The 18,886-nt window shown below is 52.5% G+C and overlaps 6 protein-coding genes across 6 annotated transcripts; 3 read left to right on the top strand and 3 right to left on the bottom strand.

The window, feature by feature from the left end:
* Positions 1 to 484: 484 nt before the first annotated feature.
* On the top strand, positions 485 to 847 carry CkaCkLH20_12564 (CFEM domain-containing protein; the record flags this gene model as incomplete). The annotated part of the gene is made up of 1 exon (XM_038895277.1): positions 485 to 847. One exon carries the CDS (start codon positions 485 to 487, stop codon positions 845 to 847), a length of 363 nt encoding a protein of 120 aa, XP_038739416.1.
* A 664-nt stretch (positions 848 to 1,511) lies between these two features.
* On the top strand, positions 1,512 to 4,685 carry CkaCkLH20_12563 (hydantoinase/oxoprolinase; the record flags this gene model as incomplete). Its single annotated transcript, XM_038895276.1, has 4 exons — positions 1,512 to 1,584; positions 1,661 to 3,763; positions 3,820 to 4,385; positions 4,437 to 4,685. 4 exons carry the CDS (start codon positions 1,512 to 1,514, stop codon positions 4,683 to 4,685), a joined length of 2,991 nt encoding a protein of 996 aa, XP_038739415.1.
* A 953-nt stretch (positions 4,686 to 5,638) lies between these two features.
* On the bottom strand, positions 5,639 to 7,230 carry CkaCkLH20_12562 (transcription factor; the record flags this gene model as incomplete). The annotated part of the gene is made up of 5 exons (XM_038895275.1): positions 5,639 to 5,960; positions 6,012 to 6,089; positions 6,141 to 6,288; positions 6,352 to 6,810; positions 6,864 to 7,230. The coding sequence occupies 5 exons, from the start codon at positions 7,228 to 7,230 to the stop codon at positions 5,639 to 5,641; spliced, it is 1,374 nt and encodes a 457-aa protein (XP_038739414.1).
* Positions 7,231 to 8,810: 1,580 nt separating this feature from the next.
* CkaCkLH20_12561 (amidohydrolase) lies at positions 8,811 to 10,469 on the top strand (the record flags this gene model as incomplete). The annotated part of the gene is made up of 1 exon (XM_038895274.1): positions 8,811 to 10,469. One exon carries the CDS (start codon positions 8,811 to 8,813, stop codon positions 10,467 to 10,469), a length of 1,659 nt encoding a protein of 552 aa, XP_038739413.1.
* A 3,100-nt stretch (positions 10,470 to 13,569) lies between these two features.
* On the bottom strand, positions 13,570 to 15,131 carry CkaCkLH20_12560 (endo-beta-1; the record flags this gene model as incomplete). Its single annotated transcript, XM_038895273.1, has 3 exons — positions 13,570 to 13,811; positions 13,870 to 14,464; positions 14,517 to 15,131. 3 exons carry the CDS (start codon positions 15,129 to 15,131, stop codon positions 13,570 to 13,572), a joined length of 1,452 nt encoding a protein of 483 aa, XP_038739412.1.
* Positions 15,132 to 15,745: 614 nt separating this feature from the next.
* On the bottom strand, positions 15,746 to 17,190 carry CkaCkLH20_12559 (uncharacterized protein; the record flags this gene model as incomplete). Its single annotated transcript, XM_038895272.1, has 4 exons — positions 15,746 to 16,340; positions 16,394 to 16,736; positions 16,807 to 16,849; positions 16,903 to 17,190. The coding sequence occupies 4 exons, from the start codon at positions 17,188 to 17,190 to the stop codon at positions 15,746 to 15,748; spliced, it is 1,269 nt and encodes a 422-aa protein (XP_038739411.1).
* Positions 17,191 to 18,886: the final 1,696 nt, after the last annotated feature.

The following is an 18,886-nucleotide window of genomic DNA, read 5'->3' as shown; positions in this document are numbered from 1 at the left end:
CTTCTCGGATACGCAGGTTGCTTATTAACTGGGTGTATTGATTGGTGATGGAATAATCATGAACTTGTACACGGTCTGGGATCGCCTTTCGTCATGGAATTGCTCTCGGCGCCGGCTGGACTTCCGAGAGGCCTAAGTTTGCCGCTCACGAGCTCTCGCACAGCTGGACCTTCAAACTTAGTTGACGAAATTGCGCGGACAACAAGAATAACCTCCAATCGGCCAAAATAGCACTGGGCAGGGTAAGAAATTCGACTGTCATGTTGCCCACGTCAATGAGATGAAGGAATAGTTCACGTCCCTCTACGGACGTATGCGCTTCATCAAGAATATAAAATCCCACAAATGAACCCCTTTCCACTACCCTGACAACTCATCAAACACACTCAAACTCTACAAACCAGCTAAACAGGATTACCCTGAAAACCTTTCAACCTCGAAATCACAAAGCAAACTTCAACTCATTCACATCACTTCCATCAACATGAAGACTTCTTTCCTCGCTATCTTCGCCGCCGTCGCCGGCCTTGCGATTGCTGACAGCATCGACGTCCCCGACTGCGCCAAGGGCTGCTTGAACGACGATCTCCAGAAGGCCGGCTGCCAGCAAGACAACATCAGCGACTGCGGCTACTGCCAGAAGGCCAATGTAAACAGCCTGGTTTCCTGCGTCTCCAACAACTGCAAGGACCAAAACGATCTGCTTAAGGCTGCCCAGGCTGCTCAGAAGGCTTGCCCCAACGGTGCCGGCAACGGCCAGTTCAACGGCATTCCGGGGTTCAACAACGGTGGAGGTAACGGCGGAAACAATGGTGGAGGCAACAACGGTGGCAACAAGGGCAACTAAGCTTCCGCGAGGATTTGTTCCCGCTAGCATTGTTGAGCTGGCTGCATTAGACCGGGTTTATTTCCTATTTCAATCATGTATTAGTGTGTTGTGATTTGGTTCGAAAATTTCCTATGTCTGTGTTTAGTTGAGGTTCGTCATGTTAGGTGTAGACAGTGCCTAAATATGAGCACCGCGCGTTGTTTCTTTCTTAAACTGCCAATCTTTTGCCGCACAAAAGTGACCAACGTTCCAAGTTTCTTCTCTTGTTGTGAATCATGCGGACAGGAAGAGATCACAATCAACTGCCGTAGATAATCAAATGGTAGCAATTCGATGGGTTGAGTTAAATCCGAGACACCGAACCGTCGGCCTAGAGATCATCGTCACCCTCCATCTGTGTGGCCCTGGCAAAAATGGTTTCGTGCATTAGCGAGAGGGCCACTCAATTTTAGGGCGATCAATCTGAATGGAGCTGCCGATAAACGGAGTTGGCCTCCGTTACTTGAACCCCACCTCCCGGCTGATTGTGCCGCAACAACTACACACCAACGGAGGTCATCATCGAAAGCCGCCGCGTGAGAAGTCCGTACGCGCAATTTTCTCAGCCAAGTTTAGCTTTCGCGCTTTGAGGTTCGGAAGGATCTCGAGTGTGCTGAGCGTAAGAGCCACGGCGACACTCACCATGGATCATCCCACGAAGAAGGCCAAGATGAGCTCGGCCGAAGGAACGCTGGTCGTCGGAGTAGACGTCGGAGGTGAGCAATAGACCGGGCCCCCGGACTCACTTGTGCGGAATTACATCTTCGGATCTGACTGAGCTGGTTCTCATAGGTACCAATACCGACAGTGTCTTGCTCGATGTTTCCAAGACAAGTTCGGAGGCTGTCGTGGCTTCTCATAAAGCCTCAACCACATCCAACGTGACTCTCTCCGTTCAAGCAACCCTAAAGGCTCTGTTGGACAAGTCCAGCGCCGATCCGGCCAAGATCACAGCTCTTGCTATCGGCACTACCCATTTCCTCAACGCCATCATCGAAAGGGATACTTCTCGCGTGGAGAAGATCGCAGTCCTTCGCTTAGCTTCTCACCATTTCTCCACGGGAACGCCGCCCTTCGCCGACTGGCCCAAGGCCCTGAAGCGAATCATCAACGGCCACTCGGCGATTATTCCAGGAGGCTGCAACATCGATGGGACGCTCATCGGGCCCATCGATGAAGCCGCTATCAGAGAGCAAGCGGCCATCATCAAGTCGAAGGGATTGAAGAACGTCGCCATCATCGGGATCGGTTGCTCGACCGACAAAGACTACCACCAAGAGGACGAGGTTTCTAAGATCCTTCGGGCTGAGTTGGGCGAAGATGTCAACATTGTGCTCTCCCACAACATCGCCGGTCCCGGCCTCCTAGCCCGCGAGAATGCCACAATCCTGAACGCGTCCATCCTCAACTTCGCGCAACGCACGATCAGAGCCTTCATTGGCGCGATGCGTCGCATAGGTCTTCAGTGCCCTCTGTACTTGACCTCGAACTCCGGTCACCTGCTGCCGTTTGCCGAGGCGATGCAAGCCCCGATCAAAATCTTCTCCTCCGGAGCCACCAACTCCATCCGCGGCGCTGCCTTCCTCTCGAAAGATGAGATCGACCAGTCTGGCAGCATCGTTGTTGACATTGGTGGCACTACTTCCGATGTGGGCTACCTGCTGAAGAACGGATACCCTCGGCTGTCCAAGAGCTACACAGAGTTGGCCGGTGTCAAGGTCAACCTGGAGATGCCCTCTGTGGAGAGCATCGGCTTGGGTGGTGGTTCGATCTTGCACGTCAACGATGATGGCTCTGTTGCCGTGGGGCCGGACAGCGTCGGCCATGATCTCGTGACCAAGGCACTCTGCTTTGGGGGGAACGTAGCTACCGCAACTGACCTCGCGGTTGCATCCGGCGCAAACATTGGCAACACTGCCGTGTCGTTGTCAGGCGATATTGTCGAGAAGGGCAAAGAGCGCCTTAGGAAGATGCTCGAGTCGGTCATCGATCGCGCGAAGCTTTCAGCCGACCCATGCACCGTCATCCTGGTAGGCGGCGGCTCGATTCTGTGCCCTTCAGAACTCACCGGAGTCAGCAAGGTCGTGCTGCCCGAGCACGCAGGCGTTGCAAACGCCATCGGTGCCGCTATCGCGAAGATTTACGGCTCGGCTGAGACGATAGTCTACGGCTCAGATATCCAAGGAGGCATCGCAGAAGTCAAAGCAAAAGCCATCGAGAACGCCGTGGCCCAGGGCGGAGACGCGAGTTCTGTCACAGTGCTCCACGAAGAAGTCGCTGGAGTACCGTACGTGGAGAACCAAACTTCTATCAAGATTGAAGTGGCGCTGCCTGCGGATCATCAACGGGTGTACTCAGAAATGAGCAAGACAGCTGCTCCTGACCAGCTGATCGACGAGGAGATGTTCGAGGAAACGAAGAAGCACGAGAAGGCAGCTGCCGACGGCACGGACGAGGACGAAGTTGTGGACCTTAAGAACTACCGTCCTCAAGTTGACGCCAGCGGATTGTGGACACTATCCGAGACCGACCTCAGATTTCTGTCCATCGGCTGTTACATTCTGGGATGTGGAGGTGGTGGCTCTCCTTATGCACCGTACCTCGAGTTGAAGCAACTTCTGACAGAAGGCGAGACGATGAAGATTATCCGGATTGAGGATCTGAAGGACGATGAGATGATGCCACCTATTGCTAGCGTCGGTACACCCGCGGTCAGCATCGAGCGTCCTGGAGGCCACGGCGTGTGGCATGCGATGCAAGAGATGGAGAAGGAGATGAAGACTAAGTTTGAGAGGTTGATCGCCACTGAAATTGGCGGAGCAAATGGTGTTGCGACTCTGATTTGGGGCAGTTCGAAGTATTACGGCATTCCCACAGTAGACGGCGATATGATGGGTACGTTCATCCAAACCTCTCATTAACTTTGAACGGGTACTGACCAACACTTCTAGGTCGGGCCTACCCTCAATTTGAGATGGTGTCCCAATACATCCACGCCAAATCCGTCAACGAGCTACTTCCAGTCACGCTCTGCAGCGGAACGGGCCACAATGTCGTCATCCCTGCCACTCAAACCGACGAGACATCGGCAGGTATCGCCATTCGTGATGCTTGCGTTGCCATGGGCTCAGCCGCCGGCGCTGCTGGACGTCCCATCCCCGGAAAGCTAATGCGTGAGGTCGGCATACCCAATACTTACTCGCTGGCCTGGCGCTTGGGACGTGTTGTTGCTTTGGCGCAGCAGGCCGGAACCGTCTCAACGGTCACCAAAGACTTGATTGAAGCTGCTGGCGGACCCGGTAGTGCAAAGGTCTTATTCCAGGGCAAGATCCGCGCGGTCGAGAGCACTCTGACCACCACGGCGCACAGCTTGGGTAAGGTCACCGTCGAGAGGCTCAGCGAGAGCGAGATGGAGACCGATACGGACAGAATTGGCGAGGGGCTGAAGGAGGTTGTTGTTCCGTTCATGAACGAGAACCTTGGAGTTTTGGGGAAGCTTGAGGATGGCACTGAGAAGGTGAGTGCTGATCTGACTTCACACGGTCTGAGCTATGCTAATACTTAACAGGTCCTTGCCACCGTTCCGGATTTGATCTTCCTCCTAGACACCTCGACTGGAGAGGCTATCGGCGTTCAGGAGTACAGGTATGGATTGAAGGTGGCCGTTATGATCATGGCTGGACATCCGCTCTGGGCAACAGAACGAGCGCTGGAGATCGCCGGCCCCAAGGTATTCGGTCTGCCTCACGACTACCAAACCGAGCTGAGCTACACGAAACCTGTCAGTGTCATCGATGAATTCCGACAGAAAGCATAGATGCAATAAGACTTAAGTATTCTCATGAACTCAAATCTTCTCTCCGAAAGAAAGGAAACTTTGCGATGAGTCAGTTGACTGCGTTTCCATTGAAACCTGTGGTCAAAGACGCAATACTTGTCGATTCTATACTAAGGTATCAGGGAATTGGCGGCTGATCCGACCAGTCAAAATCCGGCACACCGTTATAGAAGTTCAGATCTGATCCAGAGAGGAGGTTGTCTCCCATGTCCGCCCAGAACGCTGTATCTAGGACGCCTGTTGGTTCCCACACATGTTGCTCTGAACTCCCCAAATCTCGAACCGTCGGCTCCGATGCCACGGCCCCCGTATTTCCCGTGGATGCTGTCTCTGGAGTAATGAGTCTCGGATCAATTGCTGCCTCATTTTGAGCTGGTCTTGATGTCGACGCAAATGCCGTTGCTGTCTCTGGGCTTCGCCGTGATGCCTGAGATACGGCTGGAGAACCTTCTGCATCTTTTGTTGGTCTAGTATGCTGCTGATGCTTCGACGTAAACATAGTATCGAACTTGACCCGGGCCGCCGCCGCGAGATTCCATGATGGAGACATTTCTTCCAGTGCGTCTCTGAGAATGGGAAGCAATGAATCCTCCTCCATTGACGACGTGCTGTTTTCATGCCGAGAGGTCACCAGAACCGCCTTCGTGGCAAGAATGGCGCCGCCCATAAGTAGAAAAGGGGCGTTGCCAAGAGTATGCTCGCTTTTGAATCTTTGCAAAACATCGACGATGCCTTGCGCTCCGGACTTGCAGACCCTAAATGAAACAGCAAGAGGGTTCGTTGGGGTCTCAGACTTGTCTTCCGATAGAGAAGGTGTTGACCCGATGGAAGCTATGAAAGGCAGATTAAGACAAATACGAGTGCTGTGGTAAAGAGTGCTGTCAACAGCATGTCAGTTTCGCAAGCCCAATAATATCGCCCTATATGGCGACTTACTGCAAAATAGCCACGTTGGGCTGCAGGTTATCCTTGTTCGTAAACCACTTCTTCCATCTCATATTCGTTGGTAGCGCCTCATGCCATGCAACCAGCCGGGCATTCAGCTTGTTAAGCGACACCTCAGTCCATCTCCTGGCATGAGAATCGTTCTTCTTCTTAGGCGCAAAGGTCGTCGAGAGCATGTCATGTATGATGCGAGCCAATTCGATTTGCTGGTTGAACAATAAAGTCAATTTCGGGCCGGCTGGTCGGACAGTTTTGAGAAACCCGAGGTCGTGTGAGAAGAGCCAGTTTTCCCAGACCGGCGGGTCATGACTGAAGGGGCAGTCAGTCAGACTCTAGAGAGGGGAAAAGAAGATAACTCACGGCAGAGGCTCACTCAGGTTGACGTCAGCATCGTTCTCATACATGAAGGGTGGACGTCCCAGAAACAGGCTGAAAATTCTAGGAGACGCGTCAGAATGAGTAAATCAAGATCACCAAGGCAAAGCTTACTTATCCGCTAAGAAACAGCCCCAGTATATGCGCCGACGGAATTCATTATCGAATGGAAACGGTGATAAGGACTTGGGCTTTTCTTCTGAGTCCCAATGTTTCGGATCTCGTTGAAACCCAATGTCTTGTCCCATCCTGAAGGCCATTCCTGTACTGTTGTAAGATACTGGCCAATGACAAGACCATGGTGATTTCAAGTAGCCCGATTTACCTGCAAACATCCATCCTCTGGATATGTTTCCTTGTCCAATCTCATAGTATCCACAGCATAGGAGTGCCTGCACCGAAGTTGGCCTGGGTGCGTTGAGACCTTCGGTTGTCAAAATATGCTGTGCAATCTCGGCAAAAGTCTGTGCCCGGCCCCTGATATTCAGATCCTTTGACATCAGAGCCCCAATCGCTGCTGCTGCGTAGATGAGGGGGATTGAGCAGAAATCTCCGTCGATAGGATTATCCTCAAACTCCGCCACAAACGCCTCCCTGTCGATGAACATGAACAGCGGGTACTGCCAGTAGAAAAAGAGACCGAGACACAGGCGCATTGTCTGCGTAGTCAGGCTGCTTCTGTCACCCTGGAAAGGAGACGGCCGTGAGCTGGTGGATGTACTGGCGTTCGCATCACGGATATCATTTTGGAAAATGCTCGTAGGTCCATGATAAATCATCGAGCCTTTGACGTCAGCAAAATGCTGCGCGAAGTCTTAGCAATCGAGGACAACTCACCATCCACCGTCTCCTGCAAGGAGGCCTTCATCAACGCTTCGCTCAATGTGGTCTCATCCTCCAACGGCAGACCTGAGAAAGACGGAACATAGTCTTTTATCTCGACCTCATCCAGAATCTGATTTCTCTCATCGTTGTTTGCCTCCTTGAGCCGGGCTAAAAATCCTTCCAGGGACGCGATGCGGGACTCCAGTGCGGTGACATATTCACGTGACACCGGCGGCCGCTTGTAATCACTCTCACGGAACTCGCACTTGGCCGAAGCTGCGGAGCAATTGCCGCATGGAAAGGTGCGGGAACACCGAATCTGCAGCGGCCCCGTGTTAGCCGAAACCCGACTTCCAGAACGGCGTTGGCCGACGGCCATCGGCGGCGCGGAGCGGCGATATCGGAAGGAGGGTGGACTATAAATACCGGCGTACCTTTCTCTGTTGGCACCGTTTGCATCTTTTTCAATCATCGTCATTTAGTACCTTCAGAGGACTTTTTAACGATTTTGTGGCCACTTACGATATTCTCCTCACGTTGCTTTTCTCCATCTTGCGATTCGGATCTGGGCGATCAGGCAGCTACAGCAAATTGACGGAATAACTAAAGCAAATCGCGAAGGGCGCAAATGCGGGACAAAAAGTTCCGCAGTCACATGACAATGGAACTTGGTCCTAGGTCCTTTCTCAGACCCTTGTCAACAGTTGGGTTTTGCGATGAGGATTGCCGGGGTCAAGAGATCGCGGAGGAAATAGATGTTTGCAACTCCAGCAACTTGTCTCACGCATCGCTTGTTACTTTGGTATTAGACTCGCAGTCTAATTCAAAAATCCCTTTTATCTTTGAGTCATAGTGAACTCTGCTTTTTCTTTTTTCAATTACCTTCAATTGCTTAGCATCTTTGTCAGTAACCCGCGGTCTCCGTTAAAATGGCTGCCTAGAGTTTCTTGGAAATACGATATCGATAGAGTCAGGGTTCATGGATTCATCCCCCAGGCAACCAGAAGCAACGTCAAATACGACACCACCGAAAGCAATTACTTGGAACTTTCAAATATTGGCCGTTCTGCCCACAATCGGTGTGGAAATTTTGAGCATTGTAGTTACACAACCCGACTGCCTCTTTTTCAACAAATATCGGACTGGGAGAAGCTACACTCGTAACATGCGATCTACATATGTCCTTTTCAGAGAAGAATAACACAGCATTATTCCGCAATCGGATTTCGTTGAATGCGTGAGCATTCTGATTTTCTAATGAAGACTGAAAGATCTGATGTAAATGAGAAACAGCTGAGACCTCTGAAGTCTTCTGTGCTACTGTTTTTGTTCTACTTTCTTTTGCTGAGTCATGTTAGACGTGAACGGAACGAAGGTGACTGCAAGACAGAACTAGATATGAGCAACTAACTTGATCAGTGAATATAAGTTTCATTCGAAGAGTTGATGCTAATTGCTTCTGACATTCACAGTTCACAATCATGTTGCCAACGCAATTCCGCTTTGAAGTTACGTGAGCAGTTCAGACCATGAAGAGTCGTCTGGGAATAGCGCCCACATCTACCCCCACCTCTTACGTGATTAACCCGGGGCCTCAAGCCTCGAACCTCGCCAAACAACTGACCAGTTAACTTGCCAAGACCTCGTCATTATCAGTTCACCGATCACGGAGCTTTTGCGCGGTTTCTGATGCCATTTGGGATCCCCACACTTGTCATGATGCAACGCCGAGCGGCCGGCCGAGATGTCGGACATGATACCCCGCAATGCCCCTCGTATCTAGGCTATCTAAGCTATCAGCATCATGCAACCTCACCCCTCCATCTCATCTTGCCACATTTCATGATCAGTGAGGTGTGCGCCACTGAATAGTCTGTCGTTCAGGGACTTGCATGGTTGACACGACCTCGAACTAGCGCTGACCCTTGGAAACACTATTCAGACGTCAAGCCGTTCACCATGGCGACCTCGAAACCTATTGTCTTCCGCAACGGAAGATTCTTTCGCTCGAATAAGGCGCCTCCCGGACAGAGATCCGAGGCCAACTTTGCCGAGGCTCTGGTGATCCAAGATGGAATAATCACCTTTGTTGGCGAAGCTGCCGCGCCGGAAGTCAAGAATGCCATCGACGCAGGTGCCGAGGTCCGCGATGTTGCCGGCCGTACCGTTCTCCCCGGTCTTGTCGACGGTCATATTCACCTGACTCAACTGGGCCAAACGCTGCAGAAGCTCCGCCTCGACGACTGCAAGAGCCTCGCGGACATCAGAAAGACGATCAAAGACCATGCCGTCGCCAACCCGGATCAGGCACGCATCTTCTGCAGTGGTTGGATGCACTTCATGACTCCCGAGGGCCCTCTGGCTTCTCTCATTGATGACCTCGACCCCCGTCCGATTCTCATTACGGCAAAGGACCTGCACTCAACCTGGGCCAACACCGCGGCCTTGAATGAGTTGGACTTGGACAACGAGCCGGACCCTCCTGGTGGTGAGATCGTGCGCGACCCCAAGACTGGCAAGCCCAGTGGGTTGCTTTCCGAGGCGGCGAGTATGAAGTTCATCCCGTTATACATGGCCAGAGTTTCCACTCCTGAAGACCGCATCTCTGCCATCAAGACCGCTATCGACGACTACAGCAGCGCCGGTTTCACGGGTCTTGTTGATATGGCGATGGAAGAAGAGGGGTGGAGCGCGTTTTTGGACTATCGTAAACAGGAGAAGGAAGCTGGCCGGAGACTTCCCATTCGATTTGCGGCCTACTGGATGATCCTCCCTAGAGACGATAACGCCGAGAACATCAAGCAAGTCGAAAGAGCTGCAGAGCTCGCAAGGGAGTTCAACCTTCAGACGGACCCGGATTGCAGACTTGTTGGAATCAAGCTTGTGTGCGACGGTATCATTGATGGATGCACTGCGTCGCTGAAGGAGCCGTACAGTCATAACAACGACAACTGCGATCCCGTTTGGTCTCCGGAGCACATGGGCCCGGTCGTCGAGGCGGCGACCAAGCATGGTCTGCAAGTTGCTCTTCACGCCATCGGTGACCGCACAGTAGCCAACGCGATTGACGTGTTGGAGAAGTACGTCGGCCCCGAGAACCGTCCGCGCATTGAGCATCTCGAGGTCACCACGGAGGAGGACGCCAAGAGGTTGGGCAAGCTGGGTATCACCGCCTCCGTACAGCCTGTTCACTCTGACCCTGCCATCCTGCGCGCTTGGCCGAAACTCATCGGTGAACATCGTTGTGGCCGCGCCTTTGCCTACAGCGAGTTCGCCGACGGCGGAGCTCCTGTGGCTATCGGTTCTGACGCGCCGACTGCGCCGCATCACATCATCAACAACCTGTACATTGCAACCACGCGAAGATCGGCCCGTGAGCCGGAGTTGGAGACGGTCGTGAACCCACACTTTGCCCTGTCTCTGTGCGATGTGGTGGCTGGAGCCACAGAGGGTGCGGCAAGAAGCTGCTTTTTGGATGACCGCGTTGGATCATTGGACGTTGGGAAGAGGGCGGACTTGGCTGTGTTGGATCTTGAGTGGGAACCGTCAAAGGCGCTTCAAGCAAAGGTCGTGGAAACTTGGTTCGAGGGACAGAAGGTCTTCTCTACTGAGGCATAGACGGAACAAACGTTAGCAGACGGCTTCTCTTTTAAAAGCAGAATGAAGCTCCCAGAACGACGTGAGGAGCCTCGGTACCTTCATGAACATTAGCACAAATAAGCATAACCTGAGTATTGTGTGATTTCGATAATATCATGTAAAGATATGCCGCCTGAACATGGCCGCCGTGCTTCTCTATCTCAGCCTCCCTAGACGAACAGAAAGTAGTACTGAGAGGCAATACAAGATTGGTCGTGATACTTTGAGCTATATTACCGACCTTACTTGTCCCTCGGGAACCAATCTTGGATGATAATAGCCGTCCATTACGGTGGACCTGCTACTGATCTCTAGCCGCAGTCTCATTTGAGTATTCCCCTGTCCTTTACCAGTATCCACCGCATTACAAAGACCGGAATTATCAGTTCTAATGACTTCAGAGCTATCCAGCATAATAGCTGCAATGACTGGATCGTTTATCGTCTTGCCTTCAGAACTCAAATCGATGGTCAGAAGCAGGAGACCAGAGACAACAAGCATCAAGCTCATCCCTAGCCATAAAAGAATTCTTTCAGAAGAAACCTGTGCCTGAAGCAGCTGCTCTGGTTCCCAGCCTATGGTTCTGAGCTTGTTGTCGGGATTAGTGCTATTGGAAAGGTATGCCGTGAGCGTGCTCCAGGTTCCTTGGTAAGTTTGGATAAGGGAGTCGCGAAGATACCGTTCCATGTTTCCCTTGAGGCTTGCTGGGTCATCCATCTGCAGAGACGCCCCAATCGCGTGAACCTCCGGCATCATAGCGAATATCTCATCGGTGAGAGGGTCTGCCAAAACGTCTCTGCTGTCAGAAATAACCATGTTGGATGCGAGGAAGCAGGAGGGACTCGACGTCGGCTTGGGTTGGTTACATCCAGTCACTCCTGCGCTGATTTGCAACTTGGCAACGGCAAAGCAGTCGGACCGTTCATCGAGCTGAAGTCGCTTGACGAGGTGGATACCGAGCGGCAGGGGACTGAAGCTTGTGGTTTCATCGGAAGGGTCGCAGGTGTATTCGTCGGTTCCTTCGCCTGACACGAGGTATATGGCGGCATATTTGACAGCACTCAGATGAGACACACTCTCTGGCAAGCTCTCCGCAGATGGTGAAATCCAATGCTGATCCTTTAGAAGAGCTGTTGCTCCAGGATAGGCGTCTGACATTCCCGTCTCTGGCTTTGAAATATTTAGATACCCGCTCTTGGAATCCTGAATGGAGAGGAGGATCCCGGCGGGTATCTGCGATTCGTCGGTGATCCATTCGAAGGACTCAATATCGAATATAGGGACCGTGGCATTCCTTATGACTGTGTTGTTGGCATAAGAACTCAGATGCGATGCCATACGACGCGCTGGGGTAACTGGCAAAGACCCATTGTTGGATTTGTAGGGGCGTGCTGCCGATGCAATGACCAAGGCTTGGCGGATGTTGGAGCCCAGCACGTACGCTAGCCAAAATCTTCCCGCCAACGGCGATTCCAGCGAGATAGACTTTGCAGAGCCGAAGGTGTAAGATCGAATAGGCAACCAAGAAACGGAACCGGTTGCCAAGGGGCTAGCGAATTGCGAAGGCCAAGCGAGAAGAAGAACCAGCACCGCAATCAGTCTGGTGGTATGTTTACCTGACCGAACTGATGAATGTGGCCATAGGATTGACCACACCGGCAGCTTCCAGGACCCCAAGACGCTGGCATCCGAGAGAGAAAGGCCAGTCTTTTCAAGAAGAATGAAAATACATCGCCAGGCAGCAAGGGCTTGCCAAGCGGTACCGATGGCTCTCCCAGCCACCAGGCAGGCTGATATGATCGTAACCACGTCGGGTTGAGCGAGTCGGAAAGACCGGCCAGGCAGTTGTGAGCTTCCGGACACTGCGAAGGACTTGCCATGGAGCCAATTCCTCATGCCGAAGGAGAAAACGAAGGAGAATAGTAGGTATGAAAAAAGCAGATACCACTCGGAAGCCAACTGAAACCATCGACGTTGTCCACCGCTCCGGCGGCATCGGTGAAGTGCTGTGACTTCCGTCTGTGTGGTAGGCACGAGAGGGTTTTGCTGTGAACGATCTTTCAGCTCCATGGCAACGACTTTGCGGTACATTCTGTTGGACACGACAATTTCCATCCGGCTTTCGGTTCTCTGAAGATAGAGACCTTCTAATGAACTACATAAATAGATGCTGTCTACGACAAAAGCCTTGCAGGTAAATGAGTTTTCGGAAAACGGAAGGGCAATTATCAGCAGAGAAGCAGGCTGAGCCTTGGCTATGAGTTGGTGGTCAGCACGTATCGTGTTCCTGGGTGGTCTGATGCGCGCCTCCAAACCCATTCAACTGTCTAAAGCAGCGAATAAGAGGCACAACTGGTTTTGCCAATATGATCTTGCCCCCTGTTGACATGAAGATGACAAGGATATGCGCTTGAACAGCAAACAGCCGTTGGCTGCAGAGTATTTAGTCGAGTACCAAACGGCTCACAACCCGTCGGACAATCGCGTGTTGCTATTTTCCGCTTCCTGCATATACGTGTTACACAAAACAGCCATTTCGCGCTTGATATGTCCTCTCGTACATGCAGGGATGCGGCGGCGTGGTTAGCCGTGTTGATGTTGAGTTTAAGCGACATAGGACACTCAGATAAGACGAAAAGAGGATGTCGAATATGTGACGGAAGCATCGAAAGTATCACCTTCTCGTCATGAGCATACATGTACATATTCACGTTCGCCGATGGTGTACCGCTTGCTTGCTTAACCGGCGCCTTCCAAGTTGGCCGTGCACACTCGGTTAGGTATGGGTGTGAGGCTGGCGGCTTTTCACCAGTCCGTAGATTTGTCGAAAACCTGTCCAATATTCTAGCGTCGATCAAGCTTGATCCTGGCAAGCATTGGTTACACGTGAACTACGATGTTGCCATTACTGTATCCATTTGTTATATAATTGTACATCAAGGCTAGACATCCCACCGGACTCTAGATACCTCCTACCACTCAGCAGCTAAGAAGGAGACCGTGTTTTGCATTATGACTCGTTTGCGTGGTGTTCTATTATGTATGCAATCCAAGATTCTACCCATACGTTTGCCTCCTATCATAGGACGGTCGTAAATGCCACAACAAGTGCGAAGGCGAACGCCACAAACAGGCTGCTTGATACCCCAGCGGCAGCACCCCTGAGCTGAGGGCTGTGAACCCCACCTGAGCCTTTGCCCACGTCTTTCGTAGCCGGCGGCATGCTCTGGTTGAGGGATTTGTAAGTCGCCCGCATCTCGGCTTGGAGTGCCTTGATAGAATCCTTTCCTTGGAACGAGTCCCACTTATGATCCAAAAGGCCTGATGTTGCAATTATGTTAGCCTTCAAGTTATAGTTGATGATCATAGTACTGCTTACCCCAGGTTTCGTCATAATCAGCTTTACCCTCGCGGACGTAGTAGCTCCCTCCAATCGTCCACACCATCCAGTGAAGACTCCTGCCGATCATGTAGTCGAAAAGGAACTTGTGGAATTCTTGCTTGTAGACGCCACTCTTATCAGTCTGGTCGTGACCCCATTCGCTGATGACCAAGGGCGCCTTGTTCGAACCAGGCAAAGAGGCGGTCGTGGTGTTGCCTCCGAGGACGTCAAAGGTCTCGTTGAAAGAGCCCTGGTCGCCAACGATGTATAGTCTGAGCAAGTCGCTGTCGTACTGGTGTAGCTCGAAGACAAATTTGTTCTTGAAGGGCTGCTCCGCGATGGAGAAGTTGAAATTGGGTTCGGCCAAAGAGGAGCCCCTGACGGGGTCACCAATGTCTTTGTCACCGAGTCTACCGCCAAAGAAAATGAGAATTTCAGGGTTGGCGTTGTGGATAGCATTGGCTCCTTGAAGCATGCGAGTCTTCCATGTTTCCCAGAGGTCGAGCTCGGCAGGAGGCTGGGGGTTGTCCAGTGGGGGCCGCAGTTCGTTGCGGAGACCCATGCTGGAGAATGACTTCCAGTTGGCTTTGCCCTTTTGGCGTGTCAGTGATGCTATTGAACAGTTGGGGAAGCTCTCAACTTACGTGCTCAGCCATGAAAGATAGACTTCGAACCCAGTTGGAGGTGTTGAAATGGGTGTCGCCAAACCAACTGTTGCCGTCAAAGGGGTCGCAGCACCATACAGCCTTGGAGACGTGATTATCAAGATGGAGAAACAGGTCCTGCTTGGCGAGCTCTCCGGCAACCGCATTCCATATATCCAAACGTTTCGTGCTCTCGTTGAAGCTCGGGTTGTTCTTCATGATCTGCTTCATCACCTTCGTGCCGTTCTCCGATCCAAGCGCCTTTTCCAAGGTGACCTTCAAGCTGACATCTCCTCCCCTCTCCACGATATCATCGACCATCTCGGACGCAAAGGTGAGACGGACGGAGTTGAAACCGATCTCGGCGATCTTGGTGACGATGTTGGAAACCGACTGGTACTGCAGACCCTCGGGAAGCATGGTCTCTAAGTGGCCGGGCCAGTTGACGCCCACGAGAGCGATGCTCTCATTCTTCGCGTCGAGAATCCATCGGCCGTCCACGGAGAGCGGGAGAGGTTGTCGAAGATCGCGACGCTGCAGGAGCTCTTCGAAGGCAACCGTGAACGGAGCTGCCGCCGCGGCGAGAAGCACTGCGACGATGGAGTTTCGGCGCATAATGAATCGCTGGAAGTCAAAAATTCGGGTGTGCTGCCGAGATGAGACGCAGAGTTTGCGGGAACGATCTGTCTTTGGAACTTTTTGGGGGGTCTGCTAGGTTGGGGGGTTGAAAGGGTGTCAAAGAAAACCTGAGACACGAGTGAAGTAATCCGAGTAGGTCGAAGGGGTCCTTGTTGGAATGCCAGCGAAGCTGGCACAGCAATCAAGGTTAAGGTCGGCGATCCGTTTCGCTCCGCTCGGACGTCTCTCCGCAGGATCTCCAGGTTGTGTTGGGGGAGGAATTGCATGTGGCGCCGAAGCTTCGTCTGATTTATGAGCGTGGCCTGTCACGGGTGTATCAAATTGCGGCTGGTTCTCCAAAAGTCCAAATCTCCCCGCATGACGTGCGAGGTGGTTCTAGCCATGGTTCCTCAATGTGAAGCTGGGATGGGTAGGAGAGAAAACATGGACTATTGGTCTAATGCACACAGTTGGCGAATTCATCTGGAGTAATTATTTATGTGCGCCCAGAAGAGAGGCCTAAGAAATAGATACATGAATGCTCATTATGCGTTGCTGTGTTGTATCCTATCAGAGAGTAGGAGTGTTCTCCTTGCTGGAGTCACATCACTTTACTTCATGTTCTGAAGCAGGTAGCGGACACCGGCGTAAGTCTCCTCACCCGTGGGAACGATCTGGTTGGCGGGCAGGACGAATCCGTAGTTGCCAGTGTCGCGGAGCTCCTGGGTGAAGGTGTAGTCGGCCTTGGTGACATCGGCGACGTAGTCGACGCTGGAGCCGGTGGCCTTGTAGATGGTCGTGCAGATAGGGCCATACTGGTACGAGGTGCCATAAACAGCCTTAATGGCGGCGGCGGCGCCCTTGGCCAGAGCCTGCAGCTCGGTGTTCTTCGCGTTAACGGCGGTGCATGAGTAACCGTAGGGCGTCATGAAAAGCTGGGAGTAGGCATGGAAGTCGATGAAGAGCTTCAGACCTTGGGCAGACTTGGTCTTGGCCAGGAACGCAGAGAGAGCAGCAGTCTCGGGGGCGTCGCCGGCAGCAGCACCCTTGAAGTCTTCGGCACAGGGGTTGGTGGAAGCACCGCCGGTGACGGACCACTGGTAAGGCCAGTTGCGGTTGATGTCGTGGCCGAGACAGGTGCTTCCGGAAGTGGTTTGACGGTTCTTGCGCCACAGACGGTTGCTAGTCTGAGTGAAGACGAAGCCACTTCGCAGCGTTAGAGTTTAGTCACAGCTGTGGAACGGTTGGAGTTAACTTACTCGGGGTTGACAACGGGGAAGATGTAGAAGTCGTACTTGTCGACGAATCCCTTGATCTCGGTGTTGGAGGAATACTTGCTCAGGAGGTTCCAGGCGATGTACTCGTTGGTCATGGTGCTGATCCACTCGCGCGCGTGGACGGTTCCGTGGAAGACGACGGCGGGCTTGGTGCCCTTGGAAGATCCGTAGATGTGGACACCCGTGATGGTTCTGCCTTCGAGCGACTTGCCAGAGGTGACGATCTCGGCGTTGTTGGGGTACGACGCGACCAGGTCGTTAAGGAACTGGAGATGGTCGGCGTATGCGTGGTAAGAGTTGAACCACGTGGCGTTGGCGGAGCCGACTGACATTTCAGTCAGCACAAGTTCAACGACAAGCTGAACTTCACATTGCACATAAAGGGGCACACATACCGGCATAGACTTGGAAGCCAGACTCATCAGCAATGCTGGCGCCCTGCGTGGACGTTAGTGATTGAAATTTCGGTTAGAGAAGGTCGAGAAACATACCAGGTCCTCGTGCATTGTCGTAACGTTCAGACCGGCGATCTCAGCGTTGAAGGCTTCAACCTCAGTGGGCGGGACGACGATGTCGGCCATGGCGCCGGCCCTCGGAGCACCCTTCCAAGTGGTCAACTGAAGCTTGGAGACGATGTCGTTGACTCGGTCGACCTCATCGCCGACGGACACGCGGAAGACCTTTGTGCCATCGTAGCTGACGCGCTTGGCGCTGCCCGCCGCGACGGAGGCGGCGGAGGCGGCAGCCACGATGGTGGAGAGGGCAGCAAGACTCCTCATCTTAACAGATCCTAAGAAAGGCTCGCTTCAAAACTTGACAAGAGGCGACCGCGCGTTGAGTCGTGAAGAGTGCACGGGATTGCGCACCGTCAGCGTGGACTTCGGTGCCGTTTTATGGAAATCTCATGAGATGAGGGAGGGGAAAATAAGAACTGCCAAAACTGCGGTCGAACCAGGGATAGTGACGAGGATCGGACCGTCGGGGATCGCCTGGGAAGTGCTTTTGCAACCTTCCTTTTCAGGTCATGGCGACCCGCGCTGAATGCACGCTCAGTCTTGAGATATCTTGGCCTGGATGGACAGGAGACCTGCCTGATCAAACCAAGGCGCGAGGAGACAACACACAAAAGTTCCCGCGTCCAGCAGGCGAGGCCACGTCTAGAAGCTGCAAAGGGGACTACGACGCTAGAAAAAGGCCAGTTATCCAGACCATAACTGAGGGGGAAGGTCAATGACTCTGCATTCTGGTTGGAGAGTTTGAGTGTTCATTGACGCACTGGTTTTGAGGGGGAAACGACCAGGGTTCAAGGGGAAAAGCAAATAAGGTGCCTGCAAACACATTGATCGGACGAGGGGCACCCAGCCCAGCGAACAGGCTTCGGTTCACCGCTGGCGGGATGATTGGGGCTGGAGACGCAGACATATCGTCCATGGATCTTTTGTTTTTCGTTCGTCCGGCGTCACGGCTTGATTAAGCAGTTGGGGAGAATCACAATAATTGACCGGTAGGAACGGTGGTGGGCCGGTGTCACCCAACCCCCGCGGTCGTTAAGCAGATCTGGGCAGGTCAAATGCCGGATTGCGCGCAGCCGACCTGCCGGAACTGGGGTAGCGCAGCGGTAAGGATTCAAGAATTTGGGGATCGATCATCACGCCTTGTTGGAAACAAGTTGAAGGGAGGCTAGGCCCGGATGAACGAGCCGCCTTAGGTTTCTGCAAAAAATGCTTGATTGGCGATAGGTTACAACAGGTGGTGGATAGTTTGAAGACAGAATGGTACAGAGAGTTGCGAGTTTTCTGCTATGCATTGCGTTCTCTGAGTAACTCGACACTGAAAGGTCAATTTTAGGTTTCAGACGATGGAGACCTCATTTGCGCTCTTATCCGCTGATACCGGCTCAACACGAGCTTCTCAACATGCCCCTGGCTGGGAACCATTATCAAGTTGAGGTCAGATGAACTCAGCAGTAATGTACGAAAGATGTGAAAATCATTTCTCTAAGTCTGGTGTCTTCGCCTAGCAGTAATGCTGTTGGACCTATGATGCTGAGGTGCGGCAAGTTGGTGCGAATAGGCAGAACGCAGCCTGACACGGTGGAATAAGATCCGATTGTACAGAAGAGAAAAATACCATCTATAGCTTGGACCTGCTAGATTAAAATCAAAGGGTGCGACAATGATTAAGAAAGAACCAAGCATCGATTTCTATTAATCATGCGCATGTTCGAACACGCAACGAAGAATTGACTACTAGAGTGCAAAAAGTGCGACCAAGCTCTGAGCCGGAAAAGCAAAAAGATTGGACGAACAGGGAATCGAACCCTGGACCACTCACATGCTAAGCGAGTATTATACCACTAAACCATTCGCCCGCTCATGTCAATCTCCTCAAAAAGTTCAACTCATGAACCTCCCGCAAGCCAGCCGCTCATTCGGCGCTTTCAGGTAGTGCGGCTGCTTTTTCCTCCCTCGCTAT

The sequence above is a fragment of the Colletotrichum karsti genome (genome assembly GCF_011947395.1).
Source record: "Colletotrichum karsti strain CkLH20 chromosome Unknown Scaffold61, whole genome shotgun sequence".
NCBI classification, from domain to species: domain Eukaryota; kingdom Fungi; phylum Ascomycota; class Sordariomycetes; order Glomerellales; family Glomerellaceae; genus Colletotrichum; species Colletotrichum karsti.
Note: the sequence above shows the minus strand (reverse complement) of the source record. Positions and strands in the feature narration are given on the sequence as shown.